Source organism: Anguilla rostrata, chromosome 8, assembly GCF_018555375.3.
Source record: "Anguilla rostrata isolate EN2019 chromosome 8, ASM1855537v3, whole genome shotgun sequence".
In the NCBI taxonomy this organism is placed as follows: Eukaryota; Metazoa; Chordata; class Actinopteri; order Anguilliformes; family Anguillidae; genus Anguilla; species Anguilla rostrata.
This window is the reverse complement of record NC_057940.1, coordinates 28,990,628-29,015,051: the sequence shown is the minus strand read 5'-3', so window position 1 is coordinate 29,015,051 and position 24,424 is coordinate 28,990,628. Positions and strand designations below refer to the sequence as shown.

At 41.0% G+C, this 24,424-nt stretch overlaps 1 protein-coding gene across 5 annotated transcripts; it reads left to right on the top strand.

The window, feature by feature from the left end:
* Positions 1-889: 889 nt before the first annotated feature.
* On the top strand, positions 890-22,671 carry khdrbs1b (KH domain containing, RNA binding, signal transduction associated 1b). 5 transcript variants are annotated; one of them, XR_010331880.1, is made up of 12 exons: positions 890-1,155; positions 8,714-8,838; positions 9,163-9,279; positions 9,504-9,650; positions 10,876-11,015; positions 13,016-13,159; positions 13,443-13,647; positions 13,922-13,989; positions 15,448-15,506; positions 16,113-16,309; positions 18,427-18,488; positions 19,531-22,671. XR_010331880.1 is itself a non-coding variant. In XM_064347567.1 (10 exons), the coding sequence occupies exons 1-10, from the start codon at positions 1,062-1,064 to the stop codon at positions 16,217-16,219; spliced, it is 1,182 nt and encodes a 393-aa protein (XP_064203637.1). In that variant the 5' UTR covers positions 890-1,061; the 3' UTR covers positions 16,220-17,338. The 5 variants fall into 5 exon arrangements, 4 of the variants coding, with proteins under 4 accessions (XP_064203637.1, XP_064203636.1, XP_064203638.1 ...); XM_064347567.1 differs by lacking the exons at positions 18,427-18,488; positions 19,531-22,671 and having other exon boundaries at positions 10,900-11,015; positions 16,113-17,338; XM_064347566.1 differs by lacking the exons at positions 18,427-18,488; positions 19,531-22,671 and having other exon boundaries at positions 16,113-17,338.
* Positions 22,672-24,424: the final 1,753 nt, after the last annotated feature.

The following is a 24,424-nucleotide window of genomic DNA, read 5'->3' as shown; positions in this document are numbered from 1 at the left end:
AGAGTGTGTGCTAAATGACTATGTGTAATGGTGTTTTACGGTTTTTACCCTGGGGGGTTTATTAACATGAAATATACACATACTGTGCATATAGTCATTGTGTCTATTTGGAAGAGAGGGGGACCTATTAAAGCTGGCATACATGCACATGTAATACTGCAAGGGCGTTTTCTGACCTATTTTGTAACAGAGAATAGCACTGATTTGATTGTTGACTTTTGGGTCCATTAGAATTGATGGGAATAGCTTTTATGTACTTTTAGGCACTGACATTCTCAGCATTATGTGAAGTAAACATTTGTTTGGTGGATATTAGTTATTGCTGGGTTGAGGTTTATATTTCATATTGAATCACAGCTATGTATCGGTCTTTGAAATGAGCTCTTTGGCACTTCACATTTTCTTTTATGTCTTGAAAGAAACATGAGCTTCATTTCACTATCTATCTTCAAAGATGCTTTCACTTCATATTGCATTCTCAAATCACAGTCCACAGATCACAATCCACGTATTTCCCCATGCAGTGCCTAACTTGAATTGGTAGTTGTACCGTATGTGGACTCTACATGCACATGACTATTGCTATTTTCTTGGAAGGATCATCTCCTATTGGTTTAAATGGATTATTACCATATATATCGCAGTTTTATAAACCTTGGTGAAATGCAACATATTTAAAGGTTATTCCCAACAAGACACAGTAAAAGTCGCGTAAATTATTTTAGCAACAAAGATATTTAGAACAACAGCTGTATATCAATTAGAGCAATATGCCAAACTAACCATTTTTTTCTGTCGCTTTAAGTCTTTGAAAATGTAATGAAGACAGTCTTTACTTCGACTAGATTATCTTTGTGACGCCACATCCGGCAGTCAAATTCTTTTTCCTCCGTCGCAGGCTTTGTTCTACCATTTCCAAAGCAGCGAGGAAAGAAGGTAGCCATTACAGAGTGGTCTGTGAAATCTTACCAAACCCTGGTGCAGCGGACGCCGTAAGACTGGACAAAACAGTGTTGATCAAAACATTTTCGACATATTAAGCGAGTAGTAACAATAACAAAATGGAGAACGAAAGCAAATATCTTCCAGAACTGCTGGCAGAAAAAGACAGCTTGGATTCGTCGTTCACTCATGCAATGAAACTTGTAACTGCAGGTAAATGCCGTGCTGTAAAATCCAAGTGCTTCTAATTATTGGGACTTTTCCTACACGTAGCGCCTGGTGCTTTGAGAGGGCTTTGAGCTAACATTAGATCTTTGTTCTGTGTAACGTTGGCGCTACTTTACTAGATTGATGGTTAGGACAGAGCGAAGGCTTCGTTTGCATAACAAGGCTGGTCTGACGACCTCGGCTTCTGGTTTTAGAAGCTAGCTGATGTTCAGTGAGACACGTGGTTTGTGCGGGTTCAGTGGATATTTGCTGTACATCTACGCAAAACCCTAAATTGTGTTTTTACGTGAATGGACAGACTAGTTTACTAACCGGTAGTTTTGAGATTCTGCAACCTAAACCGGTTTAAAGGTGACGCACTATGTTTAATAGGCGTATCAGAATTAGAAACATTTGTTGGAGAAAAGTTGGAGATTTATGGACTTGGACAGTTTATTTGTGGCTAGAATTAGTATTGGGTACAATTAGTTTGCTAGCTCATTGTGGTTCCTTGTGGAATCGTTTAAGTTTGCTTAGTAGCCTGGCTGTTGTAGTCACTCGCGCATGCCTTAAATTTGGTAATGATTTCGTTTCCGTGATTGGCGGTAAGGTGAATTCCAATAATAATAGCGCTTGCAAGTTGTTGTGTTGCTGCTGTTAATACACGATGTGAGCTTTTCATTAAGTGTTTTCAAAACATGACTTGTGTGGACCATTCTGCTTTTAGCCAGCTAACGTTAGCCAACTTAGACGCACGCATCGTTTTCTGTGCAACCCCTGTGTGTTTCCTCTTTACTCTAAGCGGCTTTGGGCCGGTACTGCTCTGAACATTGTCGCTGGGCCCAAATTGTCATTTTAAAAGGCAATAGCCTTAATTATCAGGGCTGCTACGTAGGTTGCTTTTTGGAAAAAAATTGCGAGAATTTAATTCGGTGTCCATCCCCATACCTTTGGCCAGCATGCGTTACCTAATATATGAAATATACGGAGATTCTCGTCTCCCACGAATCAGGGTCTCGTTTGTCCTTTTCCACGTTGTGTTTTTGGTAATGTGTCTGAGCGCTGCATTTAACTTACGTTCTGTACAGCACGGGTAACGTCGCGTAGGTGTTCGGTCTCGTAGTACCTGTTCGGAAACCGGCTGGCTATATTTGTCTTGGAATAGGTTTGAAAGCGCGAATAAGAAACTTTCTAATTACAGCATTCAAATGTACTGGTGACGATTTGAGTGTCATTATTACGGTCAGTTGTTTAGGGTTTTGGCTAAACTAATTTTATGGGGAAACACATTTGGCTGGAATTCGTCTACCCCCAGGGAAGTCCGAATGTAACATGTCACTGTGATGAAAAAGAGAACCAAGTATGCGTTTTGAATAGCGCCACATTTGAAGCCAGCACAAAACTATGGCATAAATGCATGTGTTTGTTAATCGCAACCGATGGTGCGGGACGTTTTTAAATCTGAGTATGAGTAGATTGCTTCTGATTTGAACGCGGAGCAACTGGGTAATTTGATTTATTGTGCTTGTTAGCAGTCATAGCAAGCTCATATGCACAGAATGACGTTTGGCAGGTGCGTTTTAAATGAAATCTCTCCAACGGGAAATCATTTTTCTGTAGGCTACTGGGTCCACCCTGACCACTTTCTGTGGCCTGAAGGGACTGGAATAAACGATTTATCTGCTGCCCGGCTTGCTTGTACAGTGACTCCCTGCTGATTTGGGAAATTTTTCTTTTTAAGATCATGTTTGAAGTGTATGCTACCATTACATTTTTTTATTGCACTGTACATTTAGTGGGTGGTAAACCGTCTTGCTCGAGATGTCATTGCTGGGCTATTAAACGGCCACCGCCTCGTACAACTAGGCTACTTGTTAATCTTCTTTCACATGCATCATCAATAATAGAAGTCAGACATTTGAGCCATTTTTGAAACTGTTTTGACGTTTTAATTGAAATGATCGGCCTTATTAAGATAATGTCTTGTTCTCAATCAGTATTGCAAACTTTCAATTGTTTTCGTTTCGTAGGTAAATGGAGCGTGGCATAGCCTACGTATTGCCGCGTTGGTGGAACTTGCGTTCTAATTACCGTTCCAGGTTAATTTCCATACTTCTAACATTTTATTGCCTTCCCTCCGCATCATTCGTATATTGTGAAACGGAGGAACTATTGGGCTTTTTACCCCAAAAAGGTTATGCCAGTTGAATTAAGTGATGACTCTTAAATGTAAGTTAGGGGTTTGCTTTTAGACACTATGAAGACAATTAAACGTTATAGGCTATGTGAAGTGGTGTACTACTAGGAAATTGTGGACATACAAATTATTGCCAGAGAGCTTGGGCTGGGATTAGAGACTGCAGAATTTTTAATAAATTTTATTATTATTTTTTTTAAATCTTAATGGCTGCTTCTGGTCTCTGCACGAGTACTGAACACAAGAATGGGTAGTTTTCCTCAAAGTCGGGTTTACCAGTATAATGTTGAAATGTTTGTTTCTTAATTGCTATGTTTTTTTCAACTGCTCGAGCAAGAAACTGGTGTGCACTGAAATTACTTGTTGGAAAATTCATTGTTTTTTTTTTTTTGGGGGGGGGGGGATTGATTAATTAGAAATGGCTTGCTAACAACCTTATAATCTATAAATTTGAATATGTTCATATGGCAAATTGCCGTTATGATGAGTGCCCATTTTAAACATTTTGGATCTCTACTGTAGAAAAAACAAAATAAGGAGACCACAAAACCATAAATAGGGTCATTTAAAAGATTACACATTGGAATTTTAGGCTCACTGAAATGCATGTATTCATCTAACTAAGGTGATGCTGACAGAAATGTCGTGTATTTGTTGTGTATTACAATTGTCTGAATGTCCTGTTTTCCTGGAGCGTCACCAGGCTTTAATATCTTACAGTGGAAAGGCAAAATATGATGGAACATGCATAGAAAAGCTAGTAAAACATTAAATGTGAACAGCCTGAATGGTCTTAAGATGAAACAAACGTTCTTCATGCTATTATATGACATTGTGAAAAACCCTCACGTTCCGTGAAACGCGGCAGAGGAATTCCCTTAGCGGTCATATTAGCGATGATATCACTCCACAGGCAGGGTATCATTGCTGATTGGCGGTGATAGACATTTGCTGTGATCTGAATGTTCCTGGTTTGATTCCTCTTCATGTGGAGTGATGGTCTGAGCAGTGGTTTTGCGGAATGCAGCTTTTTAATGGTAAATCTTGCTCATTGTTAGCATGTTGGTTGTGGTGTTTGTGTGTGATTATGCAGGTGCTTATTCGAAGGAAGCTCAGTCAATTCATGCTATGGGTCTATTAAAGCTGTGATACCTGCGTTTTGGATAGCTGTAAAAGACTTCTAAACCAAAAATTCCTAGTAACTTGTTCAAAAATCTTTCATATACTTTTCTGCAGTGTTTTTGGTATTTGAGCACATTTTTTAAGTCCTTTTTGAGTGCATGTTTTTACCAAGTCTGCGTTTTTGTCCCCTCCACACGCCCCCTCCACACACCTATGATTCCAGTGTTTTTTTATTAAAGAAACGCCTCCCAAGATTTTTTTTCTTATTGCTTGTGACAGAACGACCAGGAGTCAAGCCTCAACTGTTGATGAACAGTATCCTGAATATGGATCATATAAATGCGTAGCATTGGTGTATTCTTCACTAAAGCCTGCCACACACTACACTAATTTTTTGCAGTGAGATCTTAATTGCCCTCAGGTGACGTTTGTCATGACTCTGCAAAACCTTGTAGGTGAGATTGTGCTACAGTTTAAAACCTTAACACCTGCAGTGGGGCATGACTTTAAAGGGCCAATAATTGCTCCAACAGGCACTTTCTGTATCACTGGTAGGAATTGGTTGTGAAATTTAGTCTTTGCAGAGTAGCACCGTTCTGGTGAATGGGAAAGATACCAACGTCCTATTTGTCCTGTTTTATGTGACTTACGAACTAGGAAGACTTCAGTTTCTCTAATTTCTGATTGATGGAATTTTGTTTGTGTCAAGTCTGAAGTTGTGGAAATATTTGTCTGTTTGCTTATTTTTATCCTTATCTGTGACAAGTTGGCAGCTCTGTGGTTCAGAAATAAACTTGTCCTGGAATGGCCTGATGCTTCATATAGGCTACGTTATGTGATTCCCCATTTAATGATTTGCTGGGTCTGACCCCTCACCAACCCCCACTGCCCCGCCCCTAACCCACCCAGCTCTGCTGCTGTCCAGTCTTGTGTGTGGAATCTTTCACTAGCTGTAAACTGTCCATTTTTTGAAGTTGTATTTACGCAGTGCATTCAGCTTAACTGTGGAAAATGACATGTACATGTGGTCAGTTTTCCGTGCTTCCAAATGGAGGTTCAGTGTCATGTAGGTAAAGCCATGGGCTTCAAATGCTCAGTTCAGCTTTTTAGACTAATTGATCTGATATGTAGGCCTGTTCCTAAACTGTGATAACTGCTGTGAGAAAACTTGCCTAAAACTGGGAAGCAGTGTCCCTGGGACATTTTGCAAAAAATGTATATTCCCATTTTCTTAAAAGGGCACTGGAACCACCATTTTTTTGCATTGCAAATTAAGTTAGAAATGACAAATATTCTGTGTTTGAAGCAAGACGAACCAGCCAGTTTGATCACTTAAGGCAAGTTAAGTAGAGGACGGAAGATGGGTAAGGGGCCAAAAGTGAGAACGGTGCATTCTTATCTAGCGCCTACAAAATCACTTTTAGGGGAGGGGGGAGTCTCCTGTTAGAGTTGGCTGCAGTGGACAGGTTTTCTTTTCTTTAAGCTTGCCAAGAGTGTTCGCCTCAGATCAGACCTTCTAAGGGATGGGTAGACAAAGAAAGGCCTTTCTCTGTCGACGGTTTATTACTGAAACGAAAAACCACTTAAACTCAGTGAATGTTCTGGGTTTCCTCAATGAGCTTAATTAAAAACAAATGAAAATGACCTCTGTCAGAAAAACACAGGCCTTACTTTCAGTATTGTGTATTTTACAGTTGCCATTTTAATGCGTTTAAGGCACTTTTTTTGCTGAGGAGACTATTGTTAATTGGCTGTGTCTTGAATTGTGAATCCCTGGGAACACTAAAGTTCCACAACATGCTGTGTAATTGGACATCAGCAGACACACCGTTTTATCTGTAGCTCATACACACAGTACTACATGTTGTGTTCTTGTTATTTTTGGGCTATCAAGTCAGCTGTCCATGCATTATAACTAGCCTCTTACATTTAGGCTTGTGTGCAAATAGTTTTAAATTGTTATACAACTGTAGTGTGGTGGGTTTTCCTGCTACTAAAAGCCTCTCAATTAAGATTAATTTTTAAATGCTACTTCTGGGTTTTGTGGAAAACCAGTATTTGCTAGGAACTGTTTTTACTACTTTGACATTTTAAATAGTAAATTTTCTGGCTTGTCTTGACCCCTAGTCATATGTCAAGGTAAACATGTAGGCTATTTTTTTCAGAATGGGCATTTGAAGCATTTTCTTGTGAAACAAGCATTTATAGGCAAGTTCAGTTATGCTTTCATCAAGGAATCTAGTGTTCTCTTTTGCTGTGAAAGGATAATGTTCTGTTGAGGGGTGCAGTAGGCAAATTAAAGTAGTGCTTTAAGAACATCCTGTAATCTGTATAAATTGCTGGAGAGAAAATGGAACATCCCCATAGTTTGCTAAGGAAAGCATTCTTTTGACAGTGACTGGTTGTGCATATGACCGAAATAGCGTGCTCGCTACTCTTCTTCTCTTTGGCTTGTTCTGGCCAGGATTCAGCCGTTAACAAAAGCTTCAATTCAACTTAAACGATTCGTTTCACTCTTAAATGCATGCCAGGTTTACATCGTATGGGTACATCTCTTGGCTCACTTTGTCATAAGATGCTCAGTGTGCTAAAATTAGATCAGTGGAAGACAGAATTTTTGTGACCGTGTTGAAGACACTTCAGGAGGGTTGTTTCATGGCAGGCACAATAAACATCTTACACAGTAAAGGATTTTTTCTTTCATCAGTGCATAATAGAAGAAAATGTGCAATAATGCATAGTTTATTCAATATTGGGGATTTCCACTTTTTCAATTAATCACTTTTTTTCTGGAGTAGGCCTATTTGATCAAATGCTGAAATTATTGTTAGCATGTTAATTGGTTCATGCTAGATCTGCTTCTTGGCTCCTTGGTTGGTTGTCATTCTTTGACCCCTCTATCCATGCAGCAGCGATGTAGTTGCAAGTGACAGCTCTGTTGGAACAGAAGAAACTGCACTGAATTGTCGTAACAGTGTTTTGAAGACCACTAGCTAGCCTAAAAAGTCATTAACCTTGAGGCTGATTTTTGCTTACCTGCATGTGCCAACCAGGGATTATTTAATTTAGAATTACTGAATGTAGCTGCTTCTGATCTCCTAACTTTGATGGATGTCAGATTTTCTGGCAACATCTTTTTGCTTTTCATATTCACAGTTGTCTAAGTAACTACAGTGCTCAACTGTTTATTTTGCTAATTGCAAAGTGGTGAAACGGTTCAAGTGTTATGAAAAGCTGTGGAGACAAATGAGCATGTCGGTGGGAACACCACGGCAAATCTTTCTCTGGTTGACTCTTGCCTTTGCAGGAAAGTTAACTGCTTTCTCGCTTCCCAGTTAGGCGTACTTTAGGTTTGACCTCACAGAGCAGTGCATACCTCTTACTGGAGTTTGCTTGTCAAATTTTCACGGAAGTAATTATTCCAAGCACACTGTGAACAGTAATGTTGGGTGTTGACTGCCAGCTGTCCCAAAATAGTTTCCTGTAATTTAGCATTTTTCCAGCTCGGCCCTTAATGCCATTCTGTCACCTCGATGTGCCTGCTGCTTTCAGCCCAAAAATGAGTGCTTTCAGTTGCTTAAATTGACAAAAGAACAAAAAAAAAGGTTATTATGAAAGCAATTCAGCGTGACCTTTCAAAACTATTTCAAACAAATTTCTTTCAGTACCGTCATGTCCAACCGTGATAAGAACTTGGATCCACTTGACTGTGGTTTTTCTCACCTTTTCTGATAATCCTGTGTCAAAATGTAATGACTATTGGACAGATGCGCTAAAACAGTTTTTTTTGAAAATAGATATAGGGTCATTAACAAGAATCAGCAACTTGTTCACGTGAGTTGAGTTGCTCAAATAAGGTTTTGGTGATAAGGTTGCATCAAAGAATTTAAGTTTATTCCCGAAGGCAGATTACAGTATAAACAGCTGTCTGCAACTGTTCAAACTTTGTATAATTCAGTGATGTGTACTATCTGAACCGTTTTAAATGTAGATTTGTCTGTAATAGCTTAAACAGGCTGGACATTGAAATAAGATTCTGCTCATTTTAATTGGATAATTTAAATGTTAAATTGTTATTTTTGCCTTTGCGGCGTGTAGTCATTAATAAAATTGAGCAGTTATCATTTTTTCCTTGTCTGTATTTATGCTTGTATGACAGCTTTCCTGTCTTGGTATCAGTTCATAAAAGCCATCTTGGCAAGAGTGACTAGATGGTAACTGTGATAATCTTTCCCCCCCATTTAGAAATTGAGAGGATTCAGAAGGGCGAGCCAAAAAAAGAGGAAGGAGAGACCTACTTGGACCTTTTCACTGCAAAGAATGTCAAATTGAAGGAGAGAGTGCTCATTCCAGTCAAGCAGTATCCCAAGGTGAGCTCCATTGGCTGCCTTACAGGGTGGGCGGGGCCAGAGCTGTGCCTAGCCGTGCTGTCCTGTGTCCTTTTCTAAGCTCTAAGCAGGTATCTCTGGTGAAATGCTGTGTTTTTTGTGGCCTTACGGGGAAGTTGCTCCTTCTCATTTGTCACTGAGTCATGGGAAGCATGGATTGTAGTTTTTGTTGATGCTTGTTTAAAGGTAAAGATAATGCATGCATTTTAAATGGGCCTAGTGGCACCTTTTGTGGCCTAAAGGCGTGATGTATTTTGTTGTTGATTTAAATGGTTGCACTGTGTTCACTTGTGTTTTGTATTTCAGTTCAACTTTGTGGGGAAGATTCTGGGTCCCCAAGGGAACACAATTAAGCGTCTCCAGGAGGACACGGGCGCCAAGATCTCCGTCCTGGGAAAAGGGTCCATGAGGGACAAAGCCAAGGTGAGCCTGAGCCTCAGCGTTGGGACCGCAGAGGAAATCTCTTTAAGGACCTGCCAACGTGCTGCTGTCATCTGCTCAGTCCTACCAAAACAGATGCAGACATTTTTTACAGTGTCCCGAGGGCAATAAACTGAAACTGTGAATCTCTTCAAGTCTGGGAAGATTATAATGTTAATGTCACGTTGCAATTATTTTCTATTTTTAAAATGATTTCTGGTTACAAGGAGGAGGGTCTGAGAAAAAGCGGTGAGCCCAAGTATGCCCACCTGTCCATGGAGCTGCACGTCTTCATCGAGGTGTTCGCCCCGGTGCCAGAGGCCTACCTGCGCATGGCCCACGCTATGGAGGAGGTCAAGAAGTTCCTGTTTCCTGTGAGTACCCCTTATCGTCCATGCGGTTGGAGAAAGTCAGACGCAGTCGTTCGTTTTCACGAGGAGATATCCTAATGACTGCAACGGGTGATTTTACAGATCTTTATGACCACAGATGGTGGTCCTGTTCCATTTATTTCTTTTGTTAAGCTCTTAGTGCACGACTTTCCGGAAAGGGAACTAAAATGAATTGTCAGGGCGAGTGAGGGGAAGGTGCTCTTTAGCCTACACACAGCGCTGAGGATTGTGGCTTTAGAGGGAGTTTAATGGCCGGACTTCAGAATGCGATCCCAGTAAAGAGCCGAGAGTGCCTGTGAGCTTTTATTTTCCTCTCAGCTTTTATGGTGAATATGGGTCTGTTACACATTTGCTCTTACTAGCAGGTATCGTTGCTTGTGACTGATTGAGGGGTGTAAAAAGCCCCTCCCTCTGTCTGCCTCTAACACGGGGGGTAAATCCTCTTCCCATTTAAGGGATCACTTTGCTGAAGAGCGTGCTGTGTTTTTTGTTGGGGGGGTGGGGCGGGGGGGGAGGTGCACGTGCAGAAATGAGTTGTCACCCCAGGCTTCTTCATTCATCCCTCACGTCGTGCAAGCAGGTCAGCAGGGAGGGCAGGGAGGGAGACTGCAGTCTAGCACTAGCGTAGGGTCAGTAAGATCAGGGACTGTGATGGTTAACTAGCAATTTCCTGGACTGAAGACGGGTAAATTATTGCAAAGACATTCTGGGATGCTCAGAGGCTGAAGTCCATACAGATGATCCTGGTTTTAATGGTGTGTTGTGATTCACCACAAGCATTTTAAATGGCTTGACATGGCACTTGTCCTTTCGAAGGTCAATGATAATTCATAATGTTAAAACTGTTTCCAGGTCAAAGTTAAAGGATTAAAATGTGATGTTTCTCAAACTGCTGCTACATTGGTGCATGTAGATGACACATTAATTTTTTTCTCCCCTCGGTGGTTCACATAATGTCTTGCAGAACACTGGGGTCATTTTTAATGTATTACATCCTCTTGTGTTTCATGTCCCATTCGTCTTAAGAGCTATGCTAAGTGTTAGCAGCCCAGTCAGTGGCAGTCTCCCCCTGTAGCCTGTATTTCATGCCCATAGTCTTATGGCCTTCGTCCCCTAATATACGGCCCTGGCTGAAGGTTAAGACCTACGGCCGCTAATTGGAACCCACCCGCCCCCCGCCCCCTCGCCACCTCTGTACTCTAAATAGGATATGATGGATGATATCTGCCAGGAGCAGTTTATGGAGATGAGCTACCTGAACGGGGGCCAGGAGCCCGGAACCCGGGGCAGAGGAGGCCCACCAGTCCGAGGACGTGGAGCACCCCCACCGCCTGCGCCTGGGGCCAGGTAAACCTGCGCCAACCAGTCTGCCCCCACCCCCCTCACCTCCAGCTCTGAATGTGCAGCTAATGACTAATGGCTAGAATTTTTATGGTCCGGCTTGGAACTGTTTGTATAGTATGTACCGTTTTACATAGTTTGCCCTGTTCTTTCACAGTGAGCGTTATCTTTATTTAACTGTACACCCTTCAATATACCCTAATTTTGAAGTGTTAAGAGGATTAAAATATGTAACTGGCTGTTATCCAGAGAGGCTTACAATACTGTATGCAGTGTTTTAGGCATAGAACAGAAACAAGTTATTGCTGTTGCATGTGAAGAGTAATAATTACATGAATCTAAAATATAATGTCAAATGCCATAGTAGGCGCTAGAGGAATATTGGGGATTGTAAAATAAATAACAGGGGGCAGGCAGTACACTGCTGTCAGATAAGCAAGGATTAATGAAGAAAGTGTATTTTCTGAATCTAGCGGTTCCAACAGTCAGTGCCCTTGTTAAGATGTTCAGCAGCGTGAATTCTGAACACAAGCGATATTGCGTGCTAGAACCCCTCACTTAACCTACATGTAAAATATATTATGTGATTTAATTTAATTATTATTATTGAAAATGAAAATTATCAATTAAATCGCCAAATTCGTTGATAGGTCAGTCTACAGTGCACTGGTGGAATCAACCAACAAGTCAAAACAGGCTCTATACCAGCTTTTAAGATTAAAGAATTGAATTTAATACAAAATAATCAATTGGATTAATGAATTTAAAACATACGTTCTTTATTGAATGCAGGCACACTACTTCTAAATTACACAACAGAAGACATACGGCAAAACAATTAATCTATAAATACCAGAAACAAGCGCGTAACCGTCCAGACCCACGGCGTAACTCGCTTCCGCAGACACATTTTAGCTGGCACCACCTGCCCATGCGTCCCACAAAACGTCCCTCGAAGGTTGTCCGTGAGTGAGTGACCGCCATGCATAGCCCACGGCGGCAGTTCCTGCGCGCCGTGGGAAACAGAGAGGGAGACGGATAAGCCAGACCTTGCCAAAGTATCACCGACTTCCAGTATAAGCGCCACAGGATGAAAGGAAACCAGCTAAAAACACACAACCAAGCAAGGAACCACCACCAAAATAAAAAGAGGAAAACTCTTACCTAAACGCCTACCTAAAGATTGCATTCAAACTAAAAGTAATAGGAAATATTAGGCATGCAGGATCTCCAACCCCCGATATGGTGTCCTGTGTCATATGGTTTGTCTCTTCTGAGGGGGTGAGACCCATAGATTGTCAGCCTAGATTAGGGTATCAGTGGAATTTAAATTTGCCCCAATCACATTTGCTTTGATGCTTGTGATGGGGAGACCAGGCCACATTCTTATTCACTGTTTCCCTCTATAAGGACAAAATCTAAACACTACATATCCTACAATTCCCTCTCTTGGAAAAATAGGTGAATGCACCTGCTAAAAGTTTATTTTCCCATCACCACATAAAAATGACACCGTATAAAAATAGGGCATAGCTATAAGAAAAGTACACATTTACATTCCTGAGATGCAGTTAACATTACATTACAGGCATTGAGCAGATGTTTTTATCCCAAGCGACTTGCACAACTTTTTTACATAGCATTAGTAAATAAAAAACTCCGTGGTAAATCCGCCATCTTTTAAAACAATTGAATAGTCCAATTGTGACCTGCTGGCCTACCACTGGACACAATCCCACAATGGTAAGGTGTGGTGTGGAGACATCAACAGTCTCTTCAAGACACTCTTCTGGTTGCTGCTGTTGTGACACCATAGTACCAGTCTTTTCATTCTCTGTTGTCTGGGTATCAGGACTGGCAAGGGAGAGGGGGTTCCCTGGACCACCTCAGGCAACATAGTGCTTTTTCCAATTATTGGTGCCCTTATGAAATGAAAGGCAATCCATTGCCCACGGTGTTCCTGCCAAGTTGTGCACAGTGTGCGAGGGCTCTGTCTCCTTTGACAGGAAGCCGGACAACCCAGAGCTGACGAAGTGCAGCGGGCATCTCTTAGCTGCTGATTGGGGAAGCACCATATTTCCTGTTGGATTCCTCTTTGGCTCCTGTAGCAGGGGTCCAGTCAGGTGGGACTGCGGACAGCAGTCATTCAGGCAAGCTCCCAGTCGCAGGGTGTGGATCCGGTTGCACTTACGTCCGTGGGTGTCATTCAGGGGATAGCAGGAGAGGACTGTGGTACTTGTAGGTTTAGGCCTTTTCATTCTCCGCAACATAGACCGTACTGCATGTGCAAGGTGCAGTGAGTCCACCACTGCTCTCAGCTTATCACTCCTGCTGCTGGGATGCTGCAGCCTGTGGTCAGAGGCCACTCCCCGGTGCGCGGATCAGTGGAGGCTCACAGTGACGAGGCCCAGCTCACTCCTGATCTCTCCCCAGGGGCCGAGGAATGGCACCACGCGGAGGTGCCCCACGGGGGGGCCCGGCCAGGGGCGGAGCCGTTAGGGGTGGTCCCTCGGGGCGCGGCGGACCCCCCGCCCAGCCTGCCCGAGGGGCAGCAGCTGGCCGCGCCAGGCCCCCTGCACCAGGGCCACAGAGGATGCCCCCTTCACACCCCCCAGCGCCCGAGCCCTACGAAGAATATGTACGTAGCCTTCCCACTGCTTCACACCTTTTCGCCTAGCGTTACCAATTAAAGTATTTACGTTCCATTGGGCAATTAAGCCTTCAATTAAGTGGTGTATTCTTATGTGTACTGATAGTCAAGACTAATTTTGAAAACACTTAATTTACATTTGGTGTTTTGCAAACATTTCTCACCTTTTAAAGGCTGTTTTGAACAATGTTAATGGATTAATTAACTAAACTGCAAACAATGAAACCTACAATCTAAGAGGTTTTTTTTTTTAAATCACCAGACCTATGAAGAAAGCTACACTGAGCCAACTTATGAAACATATGACAATTACTACACTCAACCACAGGCGTAAGTAAACCTTTATCTATTAATTTCCTGTCATATTCACCCTTTTAATCTGTGTAATGGGATGTCTATACGATTTAAACCAATGTTGTTCCAACCACGAAAAAGCAAACTTTCACGTACAAGAAATCGTAGCCTTGGTTGGAGTAGGTATGCCAATATCACTGTAGAATGAACACAGCCTATTATACCAGGGATCATCAACTCTGGCCCTCGAATCCAAATCCAGCCCTGGTTTTCATTTCTTCTGGGTAATTAGTGCTACTGATTGGCCAGACTGTCTTTACACCTGACTCCCAGGCAAAGAGAGGGTGGAAAACCAGCAGTTCTTGGCCCTTGAGGACTGCGAGTTGCTGATCCCTGCTATATACCATTACTTAAATACCTAAGCATTTTAAATGAGTATGGGCCTGATGCGTGCTGTGGGGTCAGTCGGGTATGCAGTCTGCTGAAGAGAACAGCAGCTGAGAAGACGCACACAGATGGCTCTTGTTCTCAGAATGGGCAAATAATGTTTCAGCCAGTCGAGGGAACTGGCAACTTTACACCAGCCAAGGGGATTTGTGTCTACCGATGGAGAAACGTCTCTGTTGTAAAATGTAATTGCCAACGTTATTTGTTGAAATGGTTTATTGAAATTTAGCCGTTTAATCAGTAAAGTAATTGATCAACGTTCTAATTAATGGTTAACAGTTAAGCGATTACTTGTTAACGTCCATACTTTTATTCAAAAGTATCAATGTCAAAAGTATTCCAGTCACAACAATGATGCTACCAAGGTTGTGACTCAATGGGATACAGGAGATTTCGGGATTCAGGCTTTCCCCATCTTTTACTTGCCTGCCATTCTGTTGATCGGATTTATCCTTAGTTCGGCTTACAAGTGAGGTCAAGCTTTCCTCTTGGAAGCAGGAATAAGGCACAATTTAATTCTTACATCGTAATTAACCTATCGGATAGGACACCGGTTCCCGAATTCTCCTAAATCTAGTCAAGACATGACCTACTATGAGACATTACAGCGGTGAGATGAACAGGAATATAAAGTTGAACTGTGCCCCCTGGGCAGTCAACCATAAAGCAGCCAACCATTTGATATTTGGATGGGCTGATTGCAGACGGGTGGAAGTCTGCAAACTTGAGAACTGCTTGCGAACGGTTTACACTGAGGGCTAGCACACCGCATGCTGCACAAACTCGAAACGCTGCGTCTTTTTGTTCATCTTGTTCAAAACTGGTCGTTTTGGGGAAAAAAAAGTTCAGTTTCATTTTGAGTAACTTTTAGCCTAACGCCAGGCTGTTAATGACGTACAGGCATCCCTCAATGAAATGCATGTGCAGTGCCTGCTGATGATGTAGTACCTGAATGCTTCATGAGTCTGTCGAAGAACAGCAGTGCCTGCTGATGCTAGGTATATGCTGTAGACTGACCCACCTCCGTTCATCTTTCTTTCCTTCCAGAGAACCTGAGTACTATGACTACGGGCACGGGGAAGCACAGGAGGCATACGAGCCGTACGGTAAGTCAGCATGATGGGTGCAGCTTCTTTCGTAAAAGTGTCAGTGTAGGCTCAGACGTGGCTGTGAGGTTTCTGTGTGCAGGGAAAGCATGGTTTTGCAGGCTCAAACGTGTGCTTTAGATTTGTGTTGGGCTGTAGATAACAGTACTGTTTAAGCTGAGCAATTTCTCAAAACTTGGAGCAATCCTGTGGTTGGTCTTCGAGGCAGGTTCTGTGATTATAAGATTGAAGTGTTTTCTCTATAAATTTGATTCGAATGACATGCTGCTTCACTGTGCCTTTGTCTACTCAGTCACGCTTTTTCCTTGGAATGTCACAGTGATGATTTGGAATTTTTCCGAAATTGTTTTAGCAAATATGGAGCACATTGTAATAAGAATCTAAAAGAGATTGTAACTAGGCCCATGGGGGGAAACTAACTGGTAAACAAGGAGAAGGCAGGGTACATGATGACCGTATGCATAACTGCACATTGTGGGTTGAGAAGTGTCTGAAATGTATTCGCATTGAAAGTCCTATAAGCCATTTTGGTTGTCTTTGGGTTGTCACGCCTCTCTCTGGCTCTCTCTGGATAGTTATGCCTCAGTGTGCCCCTCCTTTCCATAGGTCAGGATGACTGGAATGGAAACCGGGCTTCTGGCGGTGGAAAAGCCCCCCAGTCCAGGCCAGCCACCAAAGGGCCGTACAGGGAACACCCTTATGGAAGATACTGAAATGGGCAAAGAGGAAGTTCATGTTAAGCACGTTGCCCTGACAACCTACTGTCTCCATTGGCAGCTCTCGCTTTAAGCAACCACACAAAAGTAATTCTTCATTTTTTTTTTTTTGTTTGATTTCTCCAAAATTTTTTATTTTTTATTCTCTGGACTTCTTAATTATGTGAAAACAGGCACCTGTATGCATTGCGGAAACATTTAACCAATACAAGGTGAAATCAGGCAACACGGATAAATTTGTTCATAGGCTTTTAATTTTGCTTCTGTTATATTCTCCCCTTTGCTTTTTTGCATTGTTGAAGTTAATTTTAAAAATGGTTGGTTTTGGAGAAAATACAAATGTTAAGTCTTGACTATAGATCATGTTAGTTTTGAAGATTACAGTTAATTTGTGTTGATTCAAAAAAAAGTTACTCCCTTAAGTGGCAGTTGCAGATTCCCGTTTAGGCTACATTTCAAAGTTCTGTTAAATATTTGCAAAATAATAATTAAAAAAACGTAAACTTATTTCAATTATGTAATATAGGCTAGAAACATTAACAAGAGTTAATGGAGAAAACATGGAGTTCCAGCAACTTAATGTATTCATCGCATTTGTTTTAAATAGTCTTAAAAGTGCTTCACTAGATTTAGGTTTCATAATATTTTGTATTTCACCTCAAAGAGTTTTGAAATATAGCCCAATTAGACACTGTTGAGATGGAATGTCCTAAAATCCTGAATTCCGAAAGTGTCAAGTAATTTAATTGGCTGGTTCCATGGTGATTTAAAACCTGTTTATCTGGAGAATGGCATGCTTTGTCTCAATTTTTGAAAAATAAATTGGGTTGCACCTTACGGAATGAAGTAGTAAATTCTAAAAGTGATAATTAAATGTTTTGCTAAGGATTGGGACAGAGTCTCCACAAGGTCTTCTCTAAAGGGATACTGCAGCTCAACCCGAACTTTGTACATAAAACTTCCAAAAATGTATATTGCCATTAATATCTGTACCCTCTCCATAAAATGCATAATGCTACCTGTGTAAGCTTGCCTAAATAGGTAACTAAATATCTGTCCAAAAATGTTTTGCAGCAGTTTGTCAATAAAGCCTAGTTTGTTTTCTATCAAACTAAATTTGGCTTATTTTTTCCTGCTTCATCATAAAATAATGAAATACCTTTTTAACTAACTTAATAACAAAGTTGTAGGTCCTTGATCTTCAAACTAGAATTTAAATTTAAATGAGTGCATGTAGTTTGAAGAGTTTTAAAAAAATGACAGGAGATGTTAAAGATGTCTGATTCTGATCATAAAAGAACACTTATATTTTATCTCTCTCTCTTTTTATATTAAAAAGGATCTAGAGGTAAGACCTTCTGTCCTCTATAAAATAATCCTGATAGCTTCCTTTTTAACCAAGGTAATGTGTTTAGCGAGAAAGGCATCGGATGCCTTAATGTCTGGGTTTGTATTAAACTTTTTTTTAATGAAAATGTGATCTTACTCTTAATGAGAAATGTATTGTTAGTCTCTGAAATAACTGAACTTTAAACAACCATTCAAGTCTAGCTTACAGGGCGCGTACATGTCGATGCAAAGACGCGTTGGCTGCTTTTATTAAAGAAAATAATCGCAGTGCAAAGGAGAAAGGATGCTTAAACCTAAAGCTCATCAGAAAAAGGTAACACTAACCCTAAATCTGTAATTTAGTAGTGTTTTATATATAAACTGCTAGTAACTGCGTGTAAGTTGTTTTAAAAGATTCATAGATATATTTTTTAAAAATATCAAAAGCAAAAAAAAAAAAAAAAACCACAATTTTAAAAATGCAGTTAAAGGTTGTTTCCAAAATAAACTGTGTACTAACATTCAATATACCCCTGAACACAATGTAATGCAACTCTTGCTAAAAAAAAAAAAAAAAAAAAAAGAAAAAACAAGGAAAATAGTTTCGAATGCCGAATCTAATTCAATATCTGTAGATCAGTTTAGCAGCTGCTATTTTTTCTTTTGCGTAATTTGTGTAAATGTTGCCTGATAATCGACAGTGTATTTCAAATGCAATTTCTTATTCAGCCAAATTGTTAATCAAATTGTTAAGCTTGAGTTGCATGACTTTTTGCAGTGTTAACATAAGCCTTGCATGAAAGTGTTTCAATGTTCTACTTTGTTTAAACTTGTTTTTTGAGTAGTAAATTGTGATTGCATTTTTCTCCCCCTAGGCAATAAAATGGAGGCTGGACAAAGATGATGGAAAGAGATGAGCTGCCCTCTGTTTGCTCAGGTAGGTTGGTGGGTACAGCTGTGGAGCTTTTTGCTTTGATGAAATTCTTGTCTGCATTTCCTGGTTTCGCTCATTTGTCTGCTTGACCTTGGGCAGTGGCCAATCACAGAATCTCTGTCATGGGGTTTGCACAATATTTGTCCATAAAAAAGCCCCTCTCTAGCTCACCTTATGAGGAAAGAAGACACTGATTCGTTTAGCTGAAGACATCTGAATTTGGTAGTTGGTCCCTGTGAGTTGTAGCTCATAATTCTACAGACTGCATTTGTGGTCAGTGAGTGATTTAACTGACTATTCAAATGACAGCTTTGGTAAACAGTGGAGTAAAGGAGTGGAAAATGGCAAACATGGCTTCCCTTGAATCTCCCAGCATTTATGATGACTGTGATAACTAGACATTGGATTTGTTTGTTTTTGTATCGATGCAGTTCCGATCCTGTGCAGACTCGCTGGGTTTTATAGCGTACGAATTGGTTACGGTTGGCTCGTTTTGTAGGAAAAGCCATCCATTTTACTTAAATATCAGTGAATCAGCATGGCATGCATTAAAAAGATGAATGTCTGTTGGCTCGCTGCGGTGGCTTGCTGATTAGGAGCCTGTAATTGAGCGAGGGTATAAAATCCCACATCGCAGATGAGCAGGCTTAGGATGTGGCTGAGTGCACTTGTCTGCTTTGTCTTGCAACTATCAAGCATACTAAGATGTGTCCAGATCTCAAGTTTATTCAAAACGAGAAAAGTCTCATTCCTATGTGTGCTTCAGTATTATAATGTATATGATGAATTATTGTTTTCTGAACTCACAGTGAACCATGTCTAATACACTGACAGACATACTTGGGAGGCAGTAGAATGCAAAGCTTTAAGAGGCTTCTAAAGCCTCTGACCCCCTCATTCACGTGTGTATACTTGGGAGGCTGATTTGTCCGAGAACCTAAAATGTAAAGCAAACTACATTTGTCACAGATGGTGTTCTGTGGATTCACAGGGTGAATGGTTGTCTGAATCTTTTAACATGTTATTCTTTACATCTTCTCCACAGGGGCTCTGCAGAACACTCTTAAGGGTGGGAGTCTGTCCAACATTATGGCCTGAACAAAAATGTGAATGGGAGAAAGTGGTAGAGAATGCCACTGCCATCTGTGAAGACCCCAAACCTGTCCCCTTCCAAATAATGCAGAACCCAAAAACCGTCCTTATGATTGCATCACGCCACCTGCTCTCGATTGCTCATTGGTTGTAGTTGACTGTATTGTGGGTAGCGATCTGAAAGTTGTGCAATTTGAGAGAATATCTTCAGAACCATCATCATCTTATTAACTCTGCCCACAAGGATAAGGCGTTTCAGTCACGTACATTTTACCCAGGTATCCCCACCCACTGAAAACTTGGCATTTAGCCAAAGGGGTAAGCAAGCCAATCTCAGCAAAGGCTTTTCTTTGTTCCCCCCTGAAGAATCATTTAAAAGTATTTCTGGACCATATTTGAATGCAAAAAAGTATAACGCATGAGAAAAGAATTTACAGATTTCAGTGTCCTGGACCTTTAATGGCATTTTTACTCACTTTTTCACAATTCGGGCACCATAATGTTTGTGACATATTAACATTGTGTGATTGAAAGCAGTCATATTTAGTTGGTACTTTGTTGCATATACTTTGCATGCAATGACTGCTTAAATCTGTGACCCATAGACATCACCAGGTGCTGCGTATCTTCTCTGGTGATGCTCTGCCAGGACTGTACTGCAGCCATCTTCAGCTCCTGCTTGTTTCTGGGGCTAGTTGCGTTAAATGTTCTCTTCAGCATGTGAAACACATGTTCAATTTGATTCAGTTCAGGTGAATTACTTGGCCAGTCAAGAATTTTCTAGTTTTTGGTTTTGGAAACCTCCTTTGTTATTTAGCAGTAGGTGTGGGATCATTGTCTTGCCGTTGGGTTGAGCGCCGTCCAATGATTTTGGAGGCATTTGCTTGGACTTGAGCAGATAAGATGCTTCTGTGCTCTTCAGAATTAATTCTGCTGCTGCTATCAGCAGTTACATCAATGAAGGCAAGTGAGCCAGTATCTGCGTCAGCCATACTTGCCCAAACTGTAACACATCAGTCTACAGCTGTGTAGGTCTTCCTTGGATTTTGCGATTACTGAGATCACCAGTGATCTTTCTTCTTAATGAAGTTCCAAACAGTTCATTTTGGTAAGCTTGGTTTGGCCTAATTCTCAAGTTTAGCATCAAGACTAGATACTGAAGCTGTCTTATACCTGCACTGAGGAAGCAACTGAACACACCTGACTAAGCAGAAAAGCCTGCGAAGCCATTTGTCCCAAATATTATGGTGACCTGAAATGGGGGGGATATGCGAATAAGAAGTGATGTAATTTCTACATGGTGAAACCAAAATGTATTAAAATGCCCTTTAATACAAGCTGAGAATGTACGCACACTACATATATTAACTGTTTGATTGCAAATCTAAAATTGTGCAGTACAGAAATATGAACATAATCTTTTTTTCTGAACATTATACAGCTCGCTGTGTGTGTGTATTTTTGCCTTATTTGTGCTTCCTTATTACCAACACAACATTTTAAATATATTTTATTTATGCAAGGCAAGCGATTTTTCCACCACAGTTTTGTACATAATCGAATATGCAAGAGGATTTAAAATGCATTCCGGTTCCGTTGCCTGTTTCAAGGTTCTGTTATCCTCAGAATGAATTGCTATGGTAATGTCTGTGGCTTCATTCTGTTGGCAGTGTGGGTGGAAAGGGGAAGGGTGAGCTCTGAATGTAAAAATGCCGCCTGCATCCACAACCATCAGCTGGCTTGCAACTGCGGTGTGTGCCCTTATCCCTTTTAGCCTCCCCCCCCCCGTCTATAAAAGATGGTTTTCGCATGAGAAATCATTTGTGGTGTTGACTTGTAGGTCACGCACGTGCGCGCGCAGCCGTGTGAGGAGTTCAGCCTTCCTACAAACTCACTTCAGGCCAGCCGTTCCCTCCAGTCCCTCCCACAGCACTGCAGGTAATGCTGATGGCAGCATTTGAAACCGGGCTGTGTGGTATAATGTTAAGCACAAGTCGCTCATGGCTGTAGATTTAATGAGCGTTAGCCTCTGCCTGGGCTCCATTTTAAAAAATTGAAAATCTGTGAGAAGCGATCTGTAATGGACACAAATGCAAAGAGAATCCCTAAAAGCGGATAATGGGACAACTCCATTAGTGTTGTGTCGCTGAATGGAGGGGTAAAAAAAGATCTTCAGCGGTATATAATATGGCAGAAGGCTTTAAAATGTGCCATTGCTAATGATAGGGGTCATGCTTTCAGTAGCTTAGATCAGGTTGGTGGTGGCAGATTAATATAATACAAAAGATGAAAAGCACATTGATGCTGACTATCAGATGGTGGACACATTGTGGTTTTTCAATGGGTGGCTGCCTGTGGAATTAAAAAAAGTGCTCGTGTTTTTCTCCCTTTGTGGGATGAATGTAAGAAGATGGCCCATTTTTAAAACTGCATAATGCCATTCAGCCCATTAGTTTTTTTGAAACCCGTGCTAATTGAGCACCAGCCTGCAGTGGCACAGGTTCAGCCTCTGCCTTTGTCCAAACATGGCTGTTTAAACCATGCCTGTACATTGCACTTTCTCAGTCACCAGACTCGGAATGATGAACCCATGGCTACATGGGTTCTGCATTCTAAAAGTTTTCTGAGACTGCCATTGGTTGCAGCTTGTATATGTTCAAGATGCTTGACTATTTAATTTGTCTGGTCCAATGGATCGCCAAGGTTTCTGGCGAGTGCGTCTCTGCTCATGAATATTCATGAACAGTCGCAATGTATTTGATGCTAGAATGATGGCATCCAAACCACATAACAGTTTTTCTAATTAATATTCATATGCATATGTTATTCCTGGGCAGAAATACACTTTGGAAGGGCCAGAAGTAGATGGAATGACTTGTGAGCAGAATCGTTCGTTTTTGTTGTAGCTACATGAAGGTTGTGTGCGAACAGTTGTGTAGGAACAGATGTAACGCTAGAGCAAGGACAGATCTGACAAACGAAGGGCATCAACCTGCAGTGATTTCAGACCACTGATCTACACAACTTTTGCCTGGAGTACTTTGTTTCCTACTGTCTTTTGTTCAGTTTTTAATAAAATGCGTTTTTGACTTTGGCTCTTGTCTCTCTTTCTGTGTACCTACTTTTGTGCTGAACTTACCGCGAGGCCAGAGAAACATCCAAAGTTTGGACGTCCTTGTGAAGCCGATAAATTGAGACTGCCCATCGCCTCTCAGTTTGGGTGATGACATGCTTCACAGTATGTGGTTACTCTGAAATTAGATTGCCCAGAGCACCTGCTTCTAATAGGATGGGCATCGCGCCCTCAAGAATTTGGTTTCCAGATGCCCAAGAAAAAGCTTAATGAAAAAATCCTGTTGGCTTCTTTAAATAACATTGTATTGCGATCGCTATAAGAAATAGAAATAACTCGTTAGTGACTTCTCGACTCCATTTTAATGTGAAAATGCCTAGGCCAGTCCCCTTTTTGCAGTTGATATTGTGTTAAAGCATTGCTCTCACATTTCTATTCCAGTGGGAGGCTGGAATCCATGAAAAATGCAGAATTGTCTGGGCCATGTATTTGTATGCAGGGAATTGTGATAACCTGAAGAAAGGACCTAGTTTGCTCACGGAAGGGAAGGAAATGCTGGTCTGTAAAATGATGCAGCTGATGACAAATGTGAGCTGCATTTTAATGGAGGTTAATGAAGAAGTGGAATTTTTAACTTCTGGTCTAGTCTAAAACACAAATAATGGCTGCACTAACTACTAATGGGGCATTACCGAAAAGACTCCTGTTGGTGTGAAACTTCAAATCCACATGGGAACATGTACTAGGAGTGTAATAAAAGTGACTTGCTCAATAATATGCACTGGCTTGCACTTCATTTATAATTATACTGAAAATCAGTTTTTCATACAGTAAAACAAAAAAATGCTATAAAACTAGTGTTCATGTTCAAAACTTCATACTACAAAATACTCTAAAATCCTTATATAAAAATTAAATAGGTAGGCATATTGGCTTCAAAAATAATTAACAATGGTAACATTTGAAATTAGTTTGAAATAAATTATTCCTATGACTAATCTTGTTACTTATAGCTTGTTCAATAAGTGTTCTGTGTGCTAATTTGGGGCTTCTGCGTGTGGTTGATGGTTTTAATTGAAGTTTGGGTTTTTTAAAAAGTAGGATGTATTGAGGTGTGGGAATTGACCGTAGCTCAGAAGCACATGGCGCTGCTGTAACCTTAGCTCAGCAGATATAGGGGTTTTATGGTGCGCTGGATGCTCCACTGGTCTGTGGTATTCTTGGAGTTGTTGGATGCACATCATTTGCTAACTATGTATACCCTGTTATCCTCTTCCTCCATTTGGGATTACAAGTTTTTGCTTCAGTTTCATTCTGAGGTGAAAACTGTAATCGTCACCTTTCACCTGACAAGGGGTGATGCGTGGGATGGATATTGCAGAAAAGCAAAGCCAGGGCTGGCCTGGACAAGGTAGATTTTACATTTCAGAGCACAACAAATCGTCTCAACTAATGAAGGCCCCAAAAACATTTTGCAGACCAATGAATGATCTTTCTCATGCTCCCGTCCATTGATTATTTCCCCCCCACTAATTTTGACCATCACAATCTTGTACGTCTAATATATCTCTCATGATTTCATCAGTTGATAACATGATACCAAAAGGTATTTTGTTTTGTAAAGTAAATTATAATTGACAGTTAACACAACCTAGATAACCTAGTTTGCGATGTATCCTAGTAACAAAATTCTGAGCATTTCTTTAAATATTTTGTTCTGGGGACTTGAGGTTTTGGTTCTTGTGGTAACAATGAAATGTTTGTAAATGTGAAA

What these genes read in the sequence shown, in the direction of transcription:
- khdrbs1b (XM_064347566.1), top strand. Translation starts at nt 1,062, where the DNA reads ATGGAGAACGAAAGCAAATATCTTCCAGAACTGCTGGCAGAAAAAGAC. An exon ending in CAGTCAAGCAGTATCCCAAG is followed by an intron (nt 8,839 to 9,162) that starts GTGAGCTCCATT and finishes TTTGTATTTCAG; the next exon opens with TTCAACTTTGTGGGGAAGAT. An exon ending in GGAGGCATACGAGCCGTACG is followed by an intron (nt 15,507 to 16,112) that starts GTAAGTCAGCAT and finishes TCCTTTCCATAG; the next exon opens with GTCAGGATGACTGGAATGGA.